The sequence below is a fragment of the Falco biarmicus genome, chromosome 3 (genome assembly GCF_023638135.1).
Source record: "Falco biarmicus isolate bFalBia1 chromosome 3, bFalBia1.pri, whole genome shotgun sequence".
In the NCBI taxonomy this organism is placed as follows: domain Eukaryota; kingdom Metazoa; phylum Chordata; class Aves; order Falconiformes; family Falconidae; genus Falco; species Falco biarmicus.
Genome location: NC_079290.1, coordinates 116,029,830 through 116,043,538, shown reverse-complemented (window position 1 = coordinate 116,043,538; position 13,709 = coordinate 116,029,830). Strand labels below are relative to the sequence as shown.

General features: G+C 40.7%; 1 protein-coding gene across 13 annotated transcripts in view; it reads left to right on the top strand.

The window, feature by feature from the left end:
* The window catches only part of SRRM1 (serine and arginine repetitive matrix 1), a 20,011-nt gene extending 7,275 nt beyond the window's left edge, over nt 1–12,736 (top strand). For 3 of the 13 annotated variants that reach the window (XM_056331042.1, XM_056331055.1, XM_056331054.1), the window contains 13 exons: nt 270–470; nt 1,514–1,717; nt 2,307–2,426; nt 3,928–4,199; nt 4,342–4,422; nt 4,770–4,856; nt 5,526–5,670; nt 5,925–5,966; nt 7,807–7,911; nt 8,255–8,716; nt 9,620–9,806; nt 10,535–10,729; nt 10,943–11,931. In XM_056331042.1, the coding sequence (XP_056187017.1) occupies nt 270–470; nt 1,514–1,717; nt 2,307–2,426; nt 3,928–4,199; nt 4,342–4,422; nt 4,770–4,856; nt 5,526–5,670; nt 5,925–5,966; nt 7,807–7,911; nt 8,255–8,716; nt 9,620–9,806; nt 10,535–10,729; nt 10,943–11,047 (2,206 nt within the window). In that variant the 3' untranslated portion in view covers nt 11,048–11,931. Of the gene's footprint in view, nt 1–269; nt 471–1,513; nt 1,718–2,306; nt 2,427–3,927; nt 4,200–4,341; nt 4,423–4,769; nt 4,857–5,525; nt 5,671–5,924; nt 5,967–7,806; nt 7,912–8,254; nt 8,717–9,619; nt 9,807–10,534; nt 10,730–10,942; nt 11,932–11,987 lie in introns of those variants that run through there. The other 10 variants (XM_056331046.1, XM_056331044.1, XM_056331045.1 and 7 more) reach the window with 10 other exon arrangements.
* The last annotated feature ends 973 nt before the right edge of the window (nt 12,737–13,709 follow it).

Below are 13,709 nucleotides of genomic sequence, written 5' to 3'. Positions count from 1 at the left end.
CTTGACATAAGAATTGCTTACGTTGCTTTTAATGGTTTGATCTGTTCCAGGGTTTCTTGTTTTGGGGGGGTGGTGGGTTTTTTGACATCTTAATTTGGCTGCTAATTACTAGCAGAAAATACAAAGTAGTCCTCCATGTGCTTAACTGCTGTAAACAGTACTGAGAGTCTGCCTCATTCAGAAGAGCTTTTAGCTGCTGGATATCACAGGCTTTATTCCGTACATCAATTCGTTATGGGATGCTATGAAATGGCACTTCTTTTTCCTAGACGCAAATCAAGGTCTCCTTCCCCTCGAAGGAGGTCGTCGCCTGTCAGAAGAGAGCGGAAACGCAGCCATTCTCGCTCCCCTCATCACAGAACCAAGAGCCGCAGCGCCACTCCTGCGCCAGAAAAGAAAGAGGCGACTCCTGAGCCAGAACCCTCTGTGAAACCAAAGGAGACTGTTGTTCAAGAGGCAACTTCAAACAGGTAAGCCTGATAACTGTGGGTGTAGAACTACGTATTGCCTTTTTAAAAATGGACGTTATCTTAATGCTTGTTTGCAGTTTGTCTCGGGGAAATGCCTGCTTCTCCCTGGCCCCCTGCAATGGCAAAAGAATTTATTTAATAATCTTAAGATTTTTTTCCTGTGCAGAATTCTAAAGGCAGTGTGCTTAGCTGGCACTGTGCTTTCATTTTCCTGGTTTTGGCGGAGTTAATTTTCTTTCAAGTAGCTGGTACAGTGCTGTGGTTTGGATTTAGGGTGGAAATAGTGTTGATAACACACTGTTGTTTTAGTTGTTGCTAAGCAGTGCTTACCCGAAGTCAAGGACTTTTCAGTTTTCCTGTGCTCTGCTGGTGAGGAGGCGCATGAGAAACGGGGAGGGAGCAGAGCCAGAACAGCTGACCCCAACTAGCCAAGGGGATATTCCATACCACAGAGCATCATGCTCAGTATATACCCTGGGGGGAGTGGGCCAGCAGGGGCCAATTGCTGCTCAGGGACTGGCTGGGCACCGGTCAACGGGTGGTGAGCAATTGTATTGTGTATCACTTATTTTTCTTGGGGTTTATTCCTCTCTCTTTTTTTCTCTTCCTCTTCGTTATGATTGTTACTATTACGTTGTACTTTATTTCAATTACTGAACTTTTACGTTAACCCACGGGTTTTATCTTTTTCCAATTTCCCTTGCCATCCCACTAGGGGCAGGGGGGGAGCGAGCGGTTGTGTGGTACTTCGTTGCCAGCTGGGGTTAAACCATGACAGTCATCTTTTCCACTTACGACAATGTCGTCTTGTTTTCTGGCAAGTTGACATGCAGCCTGTATGTTACTTTTTTTTTTATCCTCTTTGAATCATTGTACCATGTTGTAATTCTTTTCACAGTTTTGGAGCGAGATGGTCTAACATCTCGTCAGAGGATGGGCAGGAGAATGTTCATTGTAGGGGAATATCTTGGCAGCTTCTAAATTGTCACTCCAGGGGCTATGGTTTGTACGTGTTTATAAATGAAGTCTTTTATTTTTAACAGTGATATCCCAAAAGCTCCTAAACCTGAACCTCCTGTACCAGAGACTAAGGAAACTTCACCAGAACGTAATTCAAAGAAGGAGAGAGAGAAGGAAAAAGAGAAGACTCGTCAAAGGTCCGCAACTCGGTCCAAGTCAAGGTCAAGATCTCGATCACGTTCTCCATCTCATTCTCGACCAAGAAGGCGTCATAGATCACGGTCGAGGTAGGACTCCAGTTTATCTTGTGAAGGTTGAGAACTGAATGTTTTCTTCTGAAGGCTATGGATGTGCTTTATATATGTTCTTAATGTAATGTCATGTTCTCAGCTAAAGTAGTGATGTTTTTAGAGATGTTGAACTATGGATATTTTAGGCCAAATGGGAAGAATGTGTTTGATGGATAAATGGGTTTGGGAGTTGGTTTCTTCTGTCACTTCGTGAGAAGGTGCTTACAGTGACTAATGCTGACTGGAGAAGGAATGGGGTAGGCATTGCTGAGTATGGCACTTGTTAGTGGGAACTGTGTAGCCTCCTTTTAGGAGGTAGGTCTGATAGTGATGGTGTTGTAGATTACTTCTTTTTTTTCTCCTTTTTTGAATTATTTTACTAAGTAGAGAGGTGTTGGTAAACTTCAAAGCACTGATTGTGTCTGAATGTACACTTTGCAATATAACCTAAATGCTACTTTAATGTGATGCACTTGGAGGAAAAACAGCTCTACACTCTGAGGATGCCCTCAGTCCCCTGAGGATAAATTTCCTCAACTCTGAAAATTAGATAGTTGCTTTTCATTTGAATTTTTGATTATGACAGGTCTTACTCCCCTAGAAGGCGACCAAGCCCAAGAAGACGGCCATCTCCAAGGAGAAGGAGCCCTCCAAGGCGAATGCCTCCCCCACCCAGACACAGAAGAAGCAGATCCCCTGTGAGGCGGTAAGATTCCCTTTTTTTGGGACAATGGAAAATGTTAAACTTTGAAAGCTGAAGGGAACATCAGTTGTGAGGAATGAGTGTTACCAGAATTACCTTGCTCGTTTTATCTTGGTACTGTCAGGTGTATGGTTTGAGTGATATAAAAACTGCAGTGTCGTATTTCATAGGTGTGTTGTGGGGGAACATAGTAGTAGCTGTGATTTCTTTGGAGTTGAAGTAGTGATGAGAATTCCACCTTTTTGAAAAATGGCAATTTCAGAACTGTTAACATCTTCAAATAGCTCTGATAGCTCCCGGCGTGGGTTGACATGACATCTTTCGTGACTTTTTTTGCTTAAGTCTTAATACTATTTTTTTCCTTCCTGGGGAAAAAAATTAGAACAAGTAAAGATTTTGCTTGTTAGGGGTTTTTACATTATGACTTTACATTTCCATCTTGAAATTAAAATCAAATACTGACTTGAAATGTGTTTTTTCATGTTTTTATTTTTAAAAAAATTCTTCAAGGTCTGCTTTCTGGTATTGGAGGTCACAGTTTTGATAGCATAAGCAATTTTTTAGTAGCAAAGCTCTGAGTTGCCTTGCAGAGAAGATACGTACTTGTGGCCATATCAAAATAGACATTTGGCTTCACAGGAAGAGAATAGATTCTTATCCTCTTCATAGGAAGAGAATTGAAGTGATGCTTCCTGTGTATACAGCAGTTGTTCTTTTTTAGGAAGGAACAGTTCTTCCTTTTTATGACAAGGTGATGACTATTTTATTTTTTTCCTGGGTTTGTAAATATGTTCATTTCACACAGTTACTGGGAAAACTGTGAAAAGTATCAAACATGTATGTTGCAAGATGTACAAGAGCTCCCTTTCAGCAAATGTTTCTCACTCAAGGTAGGGTTTCTTTTTTCCAGGTTCTCAGGAATTCTGCAGCCAAAGGTGGATTCTGCAGGTACACAATTGCAACAGAACTTGCCACAAATTTTGCCGCAGAATTCTAGAGGCCCTACCTTTTTAAAATTACAAAGTAAAGATGAAAGACTAAAACATAAGGATGGATAGATTGATTCTGAGTTGTTAAGTTGTCTGAAATTTTTACCTCTTGGTATAAAAACTTTTTACACTAAACTCTTAAAGAGATCTGTTCTGAAGATCATTAAATCACATGTGCTAACACAGAGAATTCTTAACCATCCAGAAGTTAGAGAGCCCAAACAAAACTAATTCCTCCCAGGAGAAAAGCTTAGTTGTAGTCTGTAGATTGACAGAAAGCAAACAAAGGTAACACTAACAATTTTTTGCTCACTATGTAGTTTAAAAATAACTGAAAGATCGGTTATTATTCTCCTCTTCTACAAAGCGAGTGTTGAAGGCTGTCCACCATGTTTTGGAAGTGCTGTTGTATGTGGCTCTCTCTATATGTGCTTGCAAAAAATGCGATTCTGTGTTCATGCTCAAACATTTCTTCAACTGGCTATTCAGAATCTAATGTTATACTTGATTTACAGGAGAAGACGGTCATCAGCATCCTTATCTGGCAGTAGCTCTTCCTCCTCCTCCTCACGTTCCCGATCACCACCAAAGAAACCACCTAAAAGAACTGTATCCAGTCCTCCTCGTAAAACTCGTAGGCTCTCTCCTTCTGCAAGCCCCCCTAGACGGAGGCACAGACCATCCCCACCAGCAAGTCCACCTCCAAAACCACGCAGGTCTCCAACACCCCAGCAGTCCAACCGTGCAAGAAAAAGCCGTGGCTCTGTTTCGCCTAGCAGAGCATCAGGTAATGAAGTAAAAATCTGTGTTCCAGCAGCTTTAGCATTTTGGTTTTGTTTTCTCAAAGATGGTGTGTACAGTTTGTATGAGCAGAAGTGCATGCGAGAATGTAATGAATTGCAGCTGAGTTTTCTGACTTTGCCTTTTAGCGCCCAAACACAAGAGTACTGAAAAAAGAGAATCTCCTTCGCCAGCACCAAAACAGAGGAAAGCAGAACTGTCTGAATCAGGTATGGTGTGCTCTTTTCAGCACTGGTTTTGGGTGGGGTTTTTAATCAAGGTGCATGACAAAAGGCAGTGGTAAGGGTTGAATCCTCTTGATAGACTGGCATTGAAAGCAAGAGTTCCCAGAAGTATAAAGGTGATCGCTCGTACTGCCTCAAACATCTCTATCCAAGCTTTCTTGGAAAAAAATCCAACCGAAGTTGTATTCCAGCCTCAATATTATTTTAAGATTTTGAAGGGGACAAAAAAAAGCGTGTGCGATGATGTACTGTAATACAACCTTGTTTCTGCCTGAACAAGGTCAATTTGTGTCTTCAGTTTACATATTTTATCTCTGTCTGTGCCTTTCCAGAAGAAGATAAAGGAGGTAAAATGGCCACAGCAGACTCTGTTCAACAGAGACGTCAGTACAGAAGGCAGAATCAACAGTCTTCATCTGGTATGGATGGCATAGATTTCCTAAAAGTGGATTGTAGTTTGCTTTTGTGGGAAGTAGTTAATGTTAAGTTCAAATACTGATTAAAATTATTTGCTATGCATGCTGCGGTGCTGTGATAAACTTTAAGATGTACCACTCATAATGATATCACTTCTATTATTGCTCATGAAGAAAAAAGTGTAACTTTTAAAAGGTTACGGTATGTCTCTTGTTAATGGCTCACATCTTTAAAAGTTGCACTTTTAAACTCTTAACATCACACACAGAAATATATTTGTTATGGGTTACTTAATCTGTTGTTGCAATAGGTTATTTCCTAATATTTTGGACTCTTGTATGCTTCCAATCAGTAAATTAACCCAGGCCTGGTATAGGTTCTTGTCCATCTAATGTTTCTATAAGTAACTGAAGTTCACCTCTTGAATTATCTGGCTAGTCAGATTGTATGTGGACAGTTAGGTTGCTGCAGATATTTTTTTTGCCCAGCTCTGATGGATTGCTTTATCACTTGACTGCAACTACTATTTTTAGTTGAATTGCTTTTAAATAGAAGCTTCTTATTTTGCAGGGGAGGAGGTTAGTAGTTTAAACTGCAGTTCCCCAATCAGTAACTGTGTTAATAGTGTTGTGAGAATCATCTTCCAGAGAGTGATTCTTCTACGTTTATAGATTCTGGTTCTTCATCTTCATCTGAAGAAGAAAGACCTAAAAGATCCATCGTGAAGAATGGGGAAGTTGGTAGACGCCGACGCCACTCACATTCACGCAGTCCATCACCATCTCCCCGAAAACGACAAAAGGAATCATCCCCTCGGTAATTTCTCCTTAAGTTGAACCTAACTCGTGTAATTTTTTCTATTTAATATTGTTTATCTGCTATGCAACTGTCAGCAAATACACAACACAAGAATTAAGTAGGGTCCAGTTTGCCCAATCTTGTCTCAAGATTGTGTTCTTGTTGTGGTCGTTTGGTAAGAATTACTCTGAACTTTATTTGAATACATTTGTTTTTTGCCTCATGTATGGCAGATAGATTTGTTTTGTTTTGTTTTTCTCCACTGCTATCAGGATGCAGATGGAAAAGAGATGGCAATCCCCAGTGATGAAAAGGTTGGTTAGAAATTAATCCGTTAAATAGGGTTTACGTTTAGCAAATCATTTAGACAGGCTGTCATTTATACTGTCATAGATAAGTACTTGCCGTCCTTTGTCCTTTGGACTTGCACACTCGGAGTAGTAAGGTGAGGGAAATTCAGACTGCTGTGTTCCTTGACGTGTGGGATCTGGGACCATTTCACTGGCAAAAACCACGGAGAGAAACACTTGCTCAGGCTCCTTCATTGCTCGCCAGTTGCTAATTCACATAAGCCTGTAACAGCTACTAACGTTAATGTTATTAGTGTCTTCCTGATGCTTGAAAACGACTGAATGATTTTATTCTTCAGGGTTTTCTTATTGCACATACACAGCTATGAAGGAGGGGTGAGCATTACTTTGTATTCTTGCTGCCATTGACAGTCGGTACCGTATGCTTGCAACAAGTGATTAAGATCTTGGTGTTCTGGGTCACAGATAATTGGAATTTCAGAGGTCTTATGCCTCAATTCAGTAGCTATTTTGAACTAGTAGTAAACACAGACTTCATTTTCTCTTCTCTTGTGTAGGCAGTGGTGTTAACACTTGTGTAATTTTTTGGTCTACGTTGATCTCAGAATATAGGAAGGTTCAGGAAGCTGGGTGCTTGATGGGTTTACTAATCTGGTGTAATGACCCTTGTGAGCAATCTGTAATTAAGACTTAGTTAGAATATACTTGCAGCATACCTAATGATGTATGAGATTAAGTATGACTACTTCAACAAATGTAGACATTCTAGTTATGGATCTTGTCAAACAATTCTACGTAAACCAGATTGGAATTCCAAAGTTCTTAATCTGTTTTGCAACATGGTAAATTTACCTACTGACAATTGTGAAAATACGTGTTTAATTAGGACAACTGTGACTTTTGAAGGCTGATATTTTTTTGAACCATAAAAGAACGTTGTCTTTTGGAGCAAACTGTTTTATCTATAAAAAGTGTAACTCATTGCTTTGGAGAACAGCAGCCAGCACATTTGAAAGCAAATCTTGGTTTATGTAGTTAAGCTTCTGTGCTTTTTTCATTACTCAATGTTTTCCTTTAATCGATAGTTTTATCTTAATTGGTTTTAAAACAGGAACGTTTTGCTTTACAGAATTCAATATTCCTCTTCTTTAAAACTCTTGAGTTTGATTAAAATTTCCCCTCCCAGAAGTCTATTGTAAACCTTGCAGAGCAGAAAACAGTTCATGTAGTCAATAATTTTAACCTAGATAGCTGCAGTTTTGCAACAAATCTCTCTGCCTTTCAAGAATAAGTCATTTTGCATTCCAGACTCGTAGATAAAAGCTCTTTTCAAGAGTACGGTTTCACACTGTTTAATTGGTTCCAACTTCAGACCGCTGCTGAACGCGGGTTTTTCTGCTGACAGAGCTGGGCATTCCCAGTTCCTCCCTTGTGTTGGATCTAGCAATCGTGTCACCACGTGACGACAAGGAGATGTTTTTGGTGGATCGGTACCCTGGTCTGACTCATTAGATGATCACTAGGTTCAGTGCAAGGGAGATGCCAGGAGTGAGCTTTTGGGAGAAGAAAATGGGAGAGAATTGGTCTTCCTCTGTGGCTACAAGGTGCTAATAGACCAGGTGAATGTGAAATTCTAACGATTGCTGTAGTAGACTGAGAATTACAGTAAAATGTGTCGTCTCACCCTCTTTAGAAAGTCTTTTCTATTTTTTTCCATCAGTGGTTCTAAAAAAAAATAATTCATTTTGAAGTGCACGAACAAGATAATTTTGTACAGTTAAAGCAGAAAAGTTGCAATTGAGCCCCAAGATTCTTTCTAAGAAATCCCTTTATCTGTCTTTAGTAGGAGGAGGAGAAGTCCATCGCCCCCACCAGCCAGGCGGCGACGCTCTCCTTCACCTGCCCCTCCTCCGAGGCGGCGGCGGTCACCTTCCTTACCTCGTCGAAGGTACTGTATTGCATTTTTGTCTTTGAACTGGTTGCTTTTGGCTTGTTGACTTCCAACAATGACACGTGAAAAGAAACCCCTTGATCCTGGTCCCTTGATTCACAGCTTACTGAGGGGAGTGTAGTTTTGCTAGTGAGATCTTGTGTGGTAGGTGTGCGGCCTGGATATTTTTTATTGCTCTATCAAATACTGAATAACACTAGTTGGGCTGATTTTCTTGATATTAAATGGAGTTTTAAAGAATTCGTAGAGGAGTTCTTTTCCCCCTCCTTGGGTGAACTGCGAGATACTTGTAAGTAACTCACATGCTGATGTGGCACCTGAACATTTGTTTTCTTTGTAGGTCTCCATCACCACCCCCACGCAGACGCTCACCTTCTCCACGGAGATACTCTCCACCGATACAGAGACGATACTCTCCTTCACCACCACCGAAGAGAAGAACGGCTTCTCCTCCTCCCCCACCTAAACGAAGGGCATCGCCTTCTCCACAGTCGAAACGCAGAGTCTCCCATTCGCCACCGCCAAAACAAAGGAGCTCGCCAACTGCTAAAAGGCGTTCACCTTCGATATCTTCCAAGCACAGGAAGGGATCTCCTCCCAGTAGGTCCAATCGGGAAACACGTTCTCCACCACAAAACAAAAGGCATTCACCTTCACCACGGCCTAGAGCTTCTCATACCTCTGCAAGCCCACCACCACCACGAAGGGGAGCTTCAGCTTCACCCCAGAGAAGACAGTCTCCATCTCCAAGCACTAGACCCATCAGGAGGGTGTCAAGAACACCAGAACCTAAGAAGACAAAGTAAAAAAAATCAGTCTTTGATGTTGGTTTTGTGAGGGTTTTTGTTTGTTTTGTTTTAATGCAGTGGGAATAGCCAGGGAGTCGCATCAAAATGGTTCCTGTATCTTGAGATTGCTCACATGTTGGTGGCTCTGTTCAGCTTCCACCATTGTAACTTTGATTTTTGGAAGTTTATTAGATTGGAAGCATCTGTTAAAATAAAGGGTATTGTGGGGAGAAGCATTAAGGAGGCTTTATGTAGAGTTTGAGGGATGGGACTTCTAACAGCACAGCAAAGCACTGGGACTGAGCAGGTGAAGTGAAGCTCGAGATAAGTTTTGTTGCTAGCTTTGTTAAAAGAAAGATAAATGTTCTCTTATTCTAAAGCTAACTTCAGAAGGGAGCCAGCGCTTTTCATTAGCTCATAAATCATTTCATAATTGGTTATCCAAGATAAACTGCTGAAATTCTAGATATTTTTTTTCTTCATTGTGATGCTGCTCTTAGAGCACAGTCAAAAGCACGGTGCTGGCTTATTAATTTTTTCAGAAAGAAAATGTGGATTAGTGTAATGTCTTGCACTCTTTCTTCATTGGATGATAAAAGAGCATTGCTATTCTCTTGACTTTTAATATGGTTATAAATTAGTCATATCAGAAGAATGGGAGCAATCATTTCTGGACAACAGTAGTAGTAGTATTTATCAAGCTATCAAGTTGCAATATCCTTTTGCGTTACAGATTCACAGCGGTATTAAATTGTTTTGCCTTTTGTAGTATATGCCAGCAAAGTAACTAACAATTTTTAAGTGGCACCTTAACCAAGCTCTAAGCACATATGTTCATTTGGCACTTCTATTAATTTTTATGTTCTTGGTTTGTCTCTTATATTTCTAATTGTGGCTCTTCTATTTTTTTTTTTAAGGGCTTCCACGCCAAGTCCACGATCTGCGAGACGGGTGTCTTCATCACGGTCTGCATCAGGATCACCTGAGCCAGCACCAAAAAAACATCAAGGACCTCCATCTCCTACACGGTCTCGTTCTCCTTCTGCAAACTGGTCACCTGCAAAAAAGGCTAAAAGCCCAACTCAGAGCCCATCACCTGCAAGGGTATTTGTTTGCTATAGAAGCAGTACTGTTCTGGGTTGTATGGCAAGGTATTTTCGTGAAGGCTTGGGTGCTGAACAGTGCTAAGGTTGTTCCGTAGGGGGCGGAAATAATATTCTTGGGGTAATTTTTAATAGTAACATATATGTTTCAAACTTTTTAACGTTTCTGAGTCTGAAGAAAAATGCTATTATATATAAATTTTAACTTCTGTAGGAAAAGTCTTTCCCATTTCATGAGTCTGCATGGGTTTCATGGTCTACAAAGTGAGGTGGTCGTCTTTATGCTTAGTCTTCGTGTGCGCATGCAGGCTATTCCTACAGGAAGAGAACGGATCGTTGGGCGTCCTTGTCTGTTCTCCCCAGTGTTCCCTGGGGACACTTGCCATTTACCAGAGGAGTGTTTGAGGGAGTTAGACTCCATCTGCCGTATTAATTTTTATGCAGAGGTTTGCCTGCCACTTCTGTGACCAGCAGATCGAGCTTGTGTGGCATTATGTTCTGGTTTGAGACACAGCTCGGCCGCGCATTACAAACCCTGTCCGCTGGGATTGCTCCTGTCAGGTGACTGGAAGTGTGATGTTCCCCCAGTTCTGAAGATGGTGTTGAGTTTACGGAATTTCAGTTGTTGCTCAGTCTGTTCAGATTTCCCAGGGTGGTTGTGGGCATGTTCTAACGATGTTTGGAAACCTTAAGGAGAAGGTGTGATATCTTTTAAATTGTTTGTTACAGAACTCAGATCAAGAAGGGGGTGGAAAGAAGAAGAAGAAAAAGAAGGATAAGAAGCATAAAAAGGATAAAAAGCACAAGAAACACAAAAAACACAAGAAGGAGAAGGCTGCAGCGGCCGCAGCAGCTGTTGCTGTGGCTGCACCTGATACCACCTCAACACAGGAAGACCAGGAAGCAGAGACAGAACCCAAAAAGGTAGGGATTTGGTGCCTGAGGCTCTAGTTTTTAAGAGTCAAATAGATGTTGATGACCCTGTGCTGCTGACGTTCTGAATGGCAGCCTTGCCTCAGAAATGCGACTCGGTGCCTCGTAATTATTTTTTTTTAACTCGATGATTTGCTGTGCTGGGAGGGCTGCAGCCTGGCTTAGCTTTCGGTGTTTGAAGAAATGCTTTGTCTTTGTTTGAAGGAGACAGAAAGCGAACCTGAAGACAACCTTGATGATCTAGAAAAACACCTGCGAGAGAAGGCACTGAGGTCAATGCGGAAGGCGCAAGTGTCACCACCATCCTAGGCTGAATCCTTTGATATAATGTACATTTTATTTGGTTTGTACTCAGAATTCAATTTCAAATTGCTAAATGTGTTTGAGCTTTAGAATATAACATTTGTTGTAATAATTGCTAGGTTGAGGTTCACCATGTACAAAGGGCATGGATTTACATTACAAAAGGTGTCCACAGTGTACTAGTGACATTCTTTCATTGACAGTCAGCATAATTTCATTTAGAGTGAGACTTCTTAGAAGCAGTAGGAATTTGTTTTGAAGGTTTTAAACATGACCATCAATTCCCTAGTTTCTTTGAAATTCAACAAAGCCTTTAGCATAATTTGTGAGGGTCTCATTTGATTTCTTTTGTATCCACTTACATTATGCTACTAACCTTTGTGGTTTGTAAGCTTGCCCAGAAGTAAAACCACTGCAGAATTTCCAAGGAAATACATACATTTTAATGCTTTCTACTGTTGCCTGTATAGTCTCCATTAAAGCGAATCAAAAATAGCAATTTAGAATGGTACATAAATGAAAGCATGTTGTTTACCAGGACACTGTGGGTTTATATTGATGTAACATGTTGATTTGGAACACTGGAATTTCATTTGTATTTTTATGTTCTTTTTTTAAAGGGCAGTTTCCATGATCAGCAGTCCCAGAAAAAAAATTCCTTCAGTTACATAAATTTTGTTTGTGAGATGTCGTTGCCCCATTCATAAATCTTGTCTCGTTATGGTTCTTCTGAATGGTATAAGCAACTTTCAGAGCTGTGGTCTTTGAAAGTTGGAGGAACCTGAACTTTGGATATTGTCATGTTTTCACTGTTTTTTGTTTTTGTTTTTTTAACTAAAGCTATATAAAGCTTGTGGATTAAACAAAATAAATTTCTAAATTTAAACAGATGTTGGCTATTTTTATACGAACATTTACATTTGCTAATCAGCTTTCTTTTGTACAGGGTTAATGAATACACAGATAGATGAAAAAGTATTTGATCCAGTAGGCTGGCTTCTCCTGTGGTGTCTGGATCGGTGTTCTTGCAAAGCAAGAGTAAAACCGTCTGCCTGGTCAGCACGCTGTTAGGGTGGGTAAGCTTCAAACAAAATACTTGCTGGTGAAAATCTCTTGTCATAGCAAGTCAAAACGTTTCAAGGTCCTGCAAAAAATGAATGGCAGGTTTGCATTAACTTAATTTAACGAGCTTTAGTCACGTAAACACTGGTTTGGATGTTCCTTTACGGAATCCTGGTGGCTCACTGCCTTTTTCATAATCATATTGGAAACTTGCTGGATTGCTACTGTTGAATTTTTTTAACAATTCAAGCTCTGTTTCTGAAATCAAGTCAATTCTGAAGTCTGAGGTTCCTCTGGCAGGAGGAATGGAACATGCTTTTGAAAATTTTTTTGTCCTGCATCTGAAGTAGATGTGATGTGCACAATTAAGTGTAGATATTTGATTAGTCTTTTTACTTTACGTCATGTAGGGTTTTAAAATAAAGCAGGTATAATGTAGATATGGATGGAAGGGGATTTCTTTAAAGTAGCTTCCTTCTGCACTCCCTTATATGCTGAATCTTTTGTTTCTTAGCATAAGTATACATTGTATGCTACAGTGCTTGTAAACTTAGTTCAACAACACTTGAATGTTGAGTATCATCTGTTATTAAATGTGTGTAATAAATTCCAAGAACTTTCTGGACAAACAGATTTTTAAAAGTACATCTGAGTGAATTTGGTGCTTAAGAACCACTGCAGAACCCAACAACGTACCGTGCTAATCTCTTGGCCTCGTTCATTGTTTTTTCCCCGTGATGTTCCTTGGCAGCACAAATAATTCTGAAATTCAGTCTTGAAAGACCGTACGCATGTGCGGCCTTCACAGGGGGCTAACACCTCGTTCTTTATGGTCTGGAATCTTGGCTTTCTTCTGGGTTTTGTGACCTCTGTGTGCCTTTTCATCTTAGGAGCGATGGGTGTTCTTTAAATACGTTCAGTACCTGAGTAGCTGACTGCTTATCGTCCCTCCTGCCTGTTGTCATCTGCCTCCGGGACCACTGGTGGGTTTGGACAGGCTGGGAAGCGCAACCAGATCTCCCCAGACCCCTGGCTGTGCCCCCACTTTTTCTTTTGGAGTTTCTGTTGTCAGGTCATTCCTTTTTTTTTTTTTTTTTTTTTTTTTCCCTTAACATCTGTCCATAAAGAATGGTTTAGGTTTCAAAAGAGCAACTAAATACGCTGTTTGAGAGGAGTATAACTTCTAAAGTGCCTTTAGTTCAGTATTTTAATTCCTTCCTACTTTGCCATTCAATCAAATACCGCTGCTGCGTGTAAATAGTCAGGTGAGAGCAAGAGGCCTCTCGTGAGCTATGACGCTGTCCTTTCTGCTCTAAATCCTGTTGCTGTTATGCTGTCCTTGCTGCTCTAAATCCTGTTGCGTGGATACTTTGAATCCCAAATGACTTGGCTGGGACGATGCCTTTAGCATTTGGGGCTGTTCTGTGCAACTTTGTCCTGGTGAACTGTTGACTTCCATCCCTGAGTTTCCCTCTCGATCCTCTGGAATTGAGATCCCATCATCCCAAACCGAAGTCTTCCAATCTGTTCGCCACTCGCTCTCGGTTAACCTCGTACCTGTGTTTCTCAATCCTTTTCTTTCCTGGCGCAGCACGGCGGAGCCTCT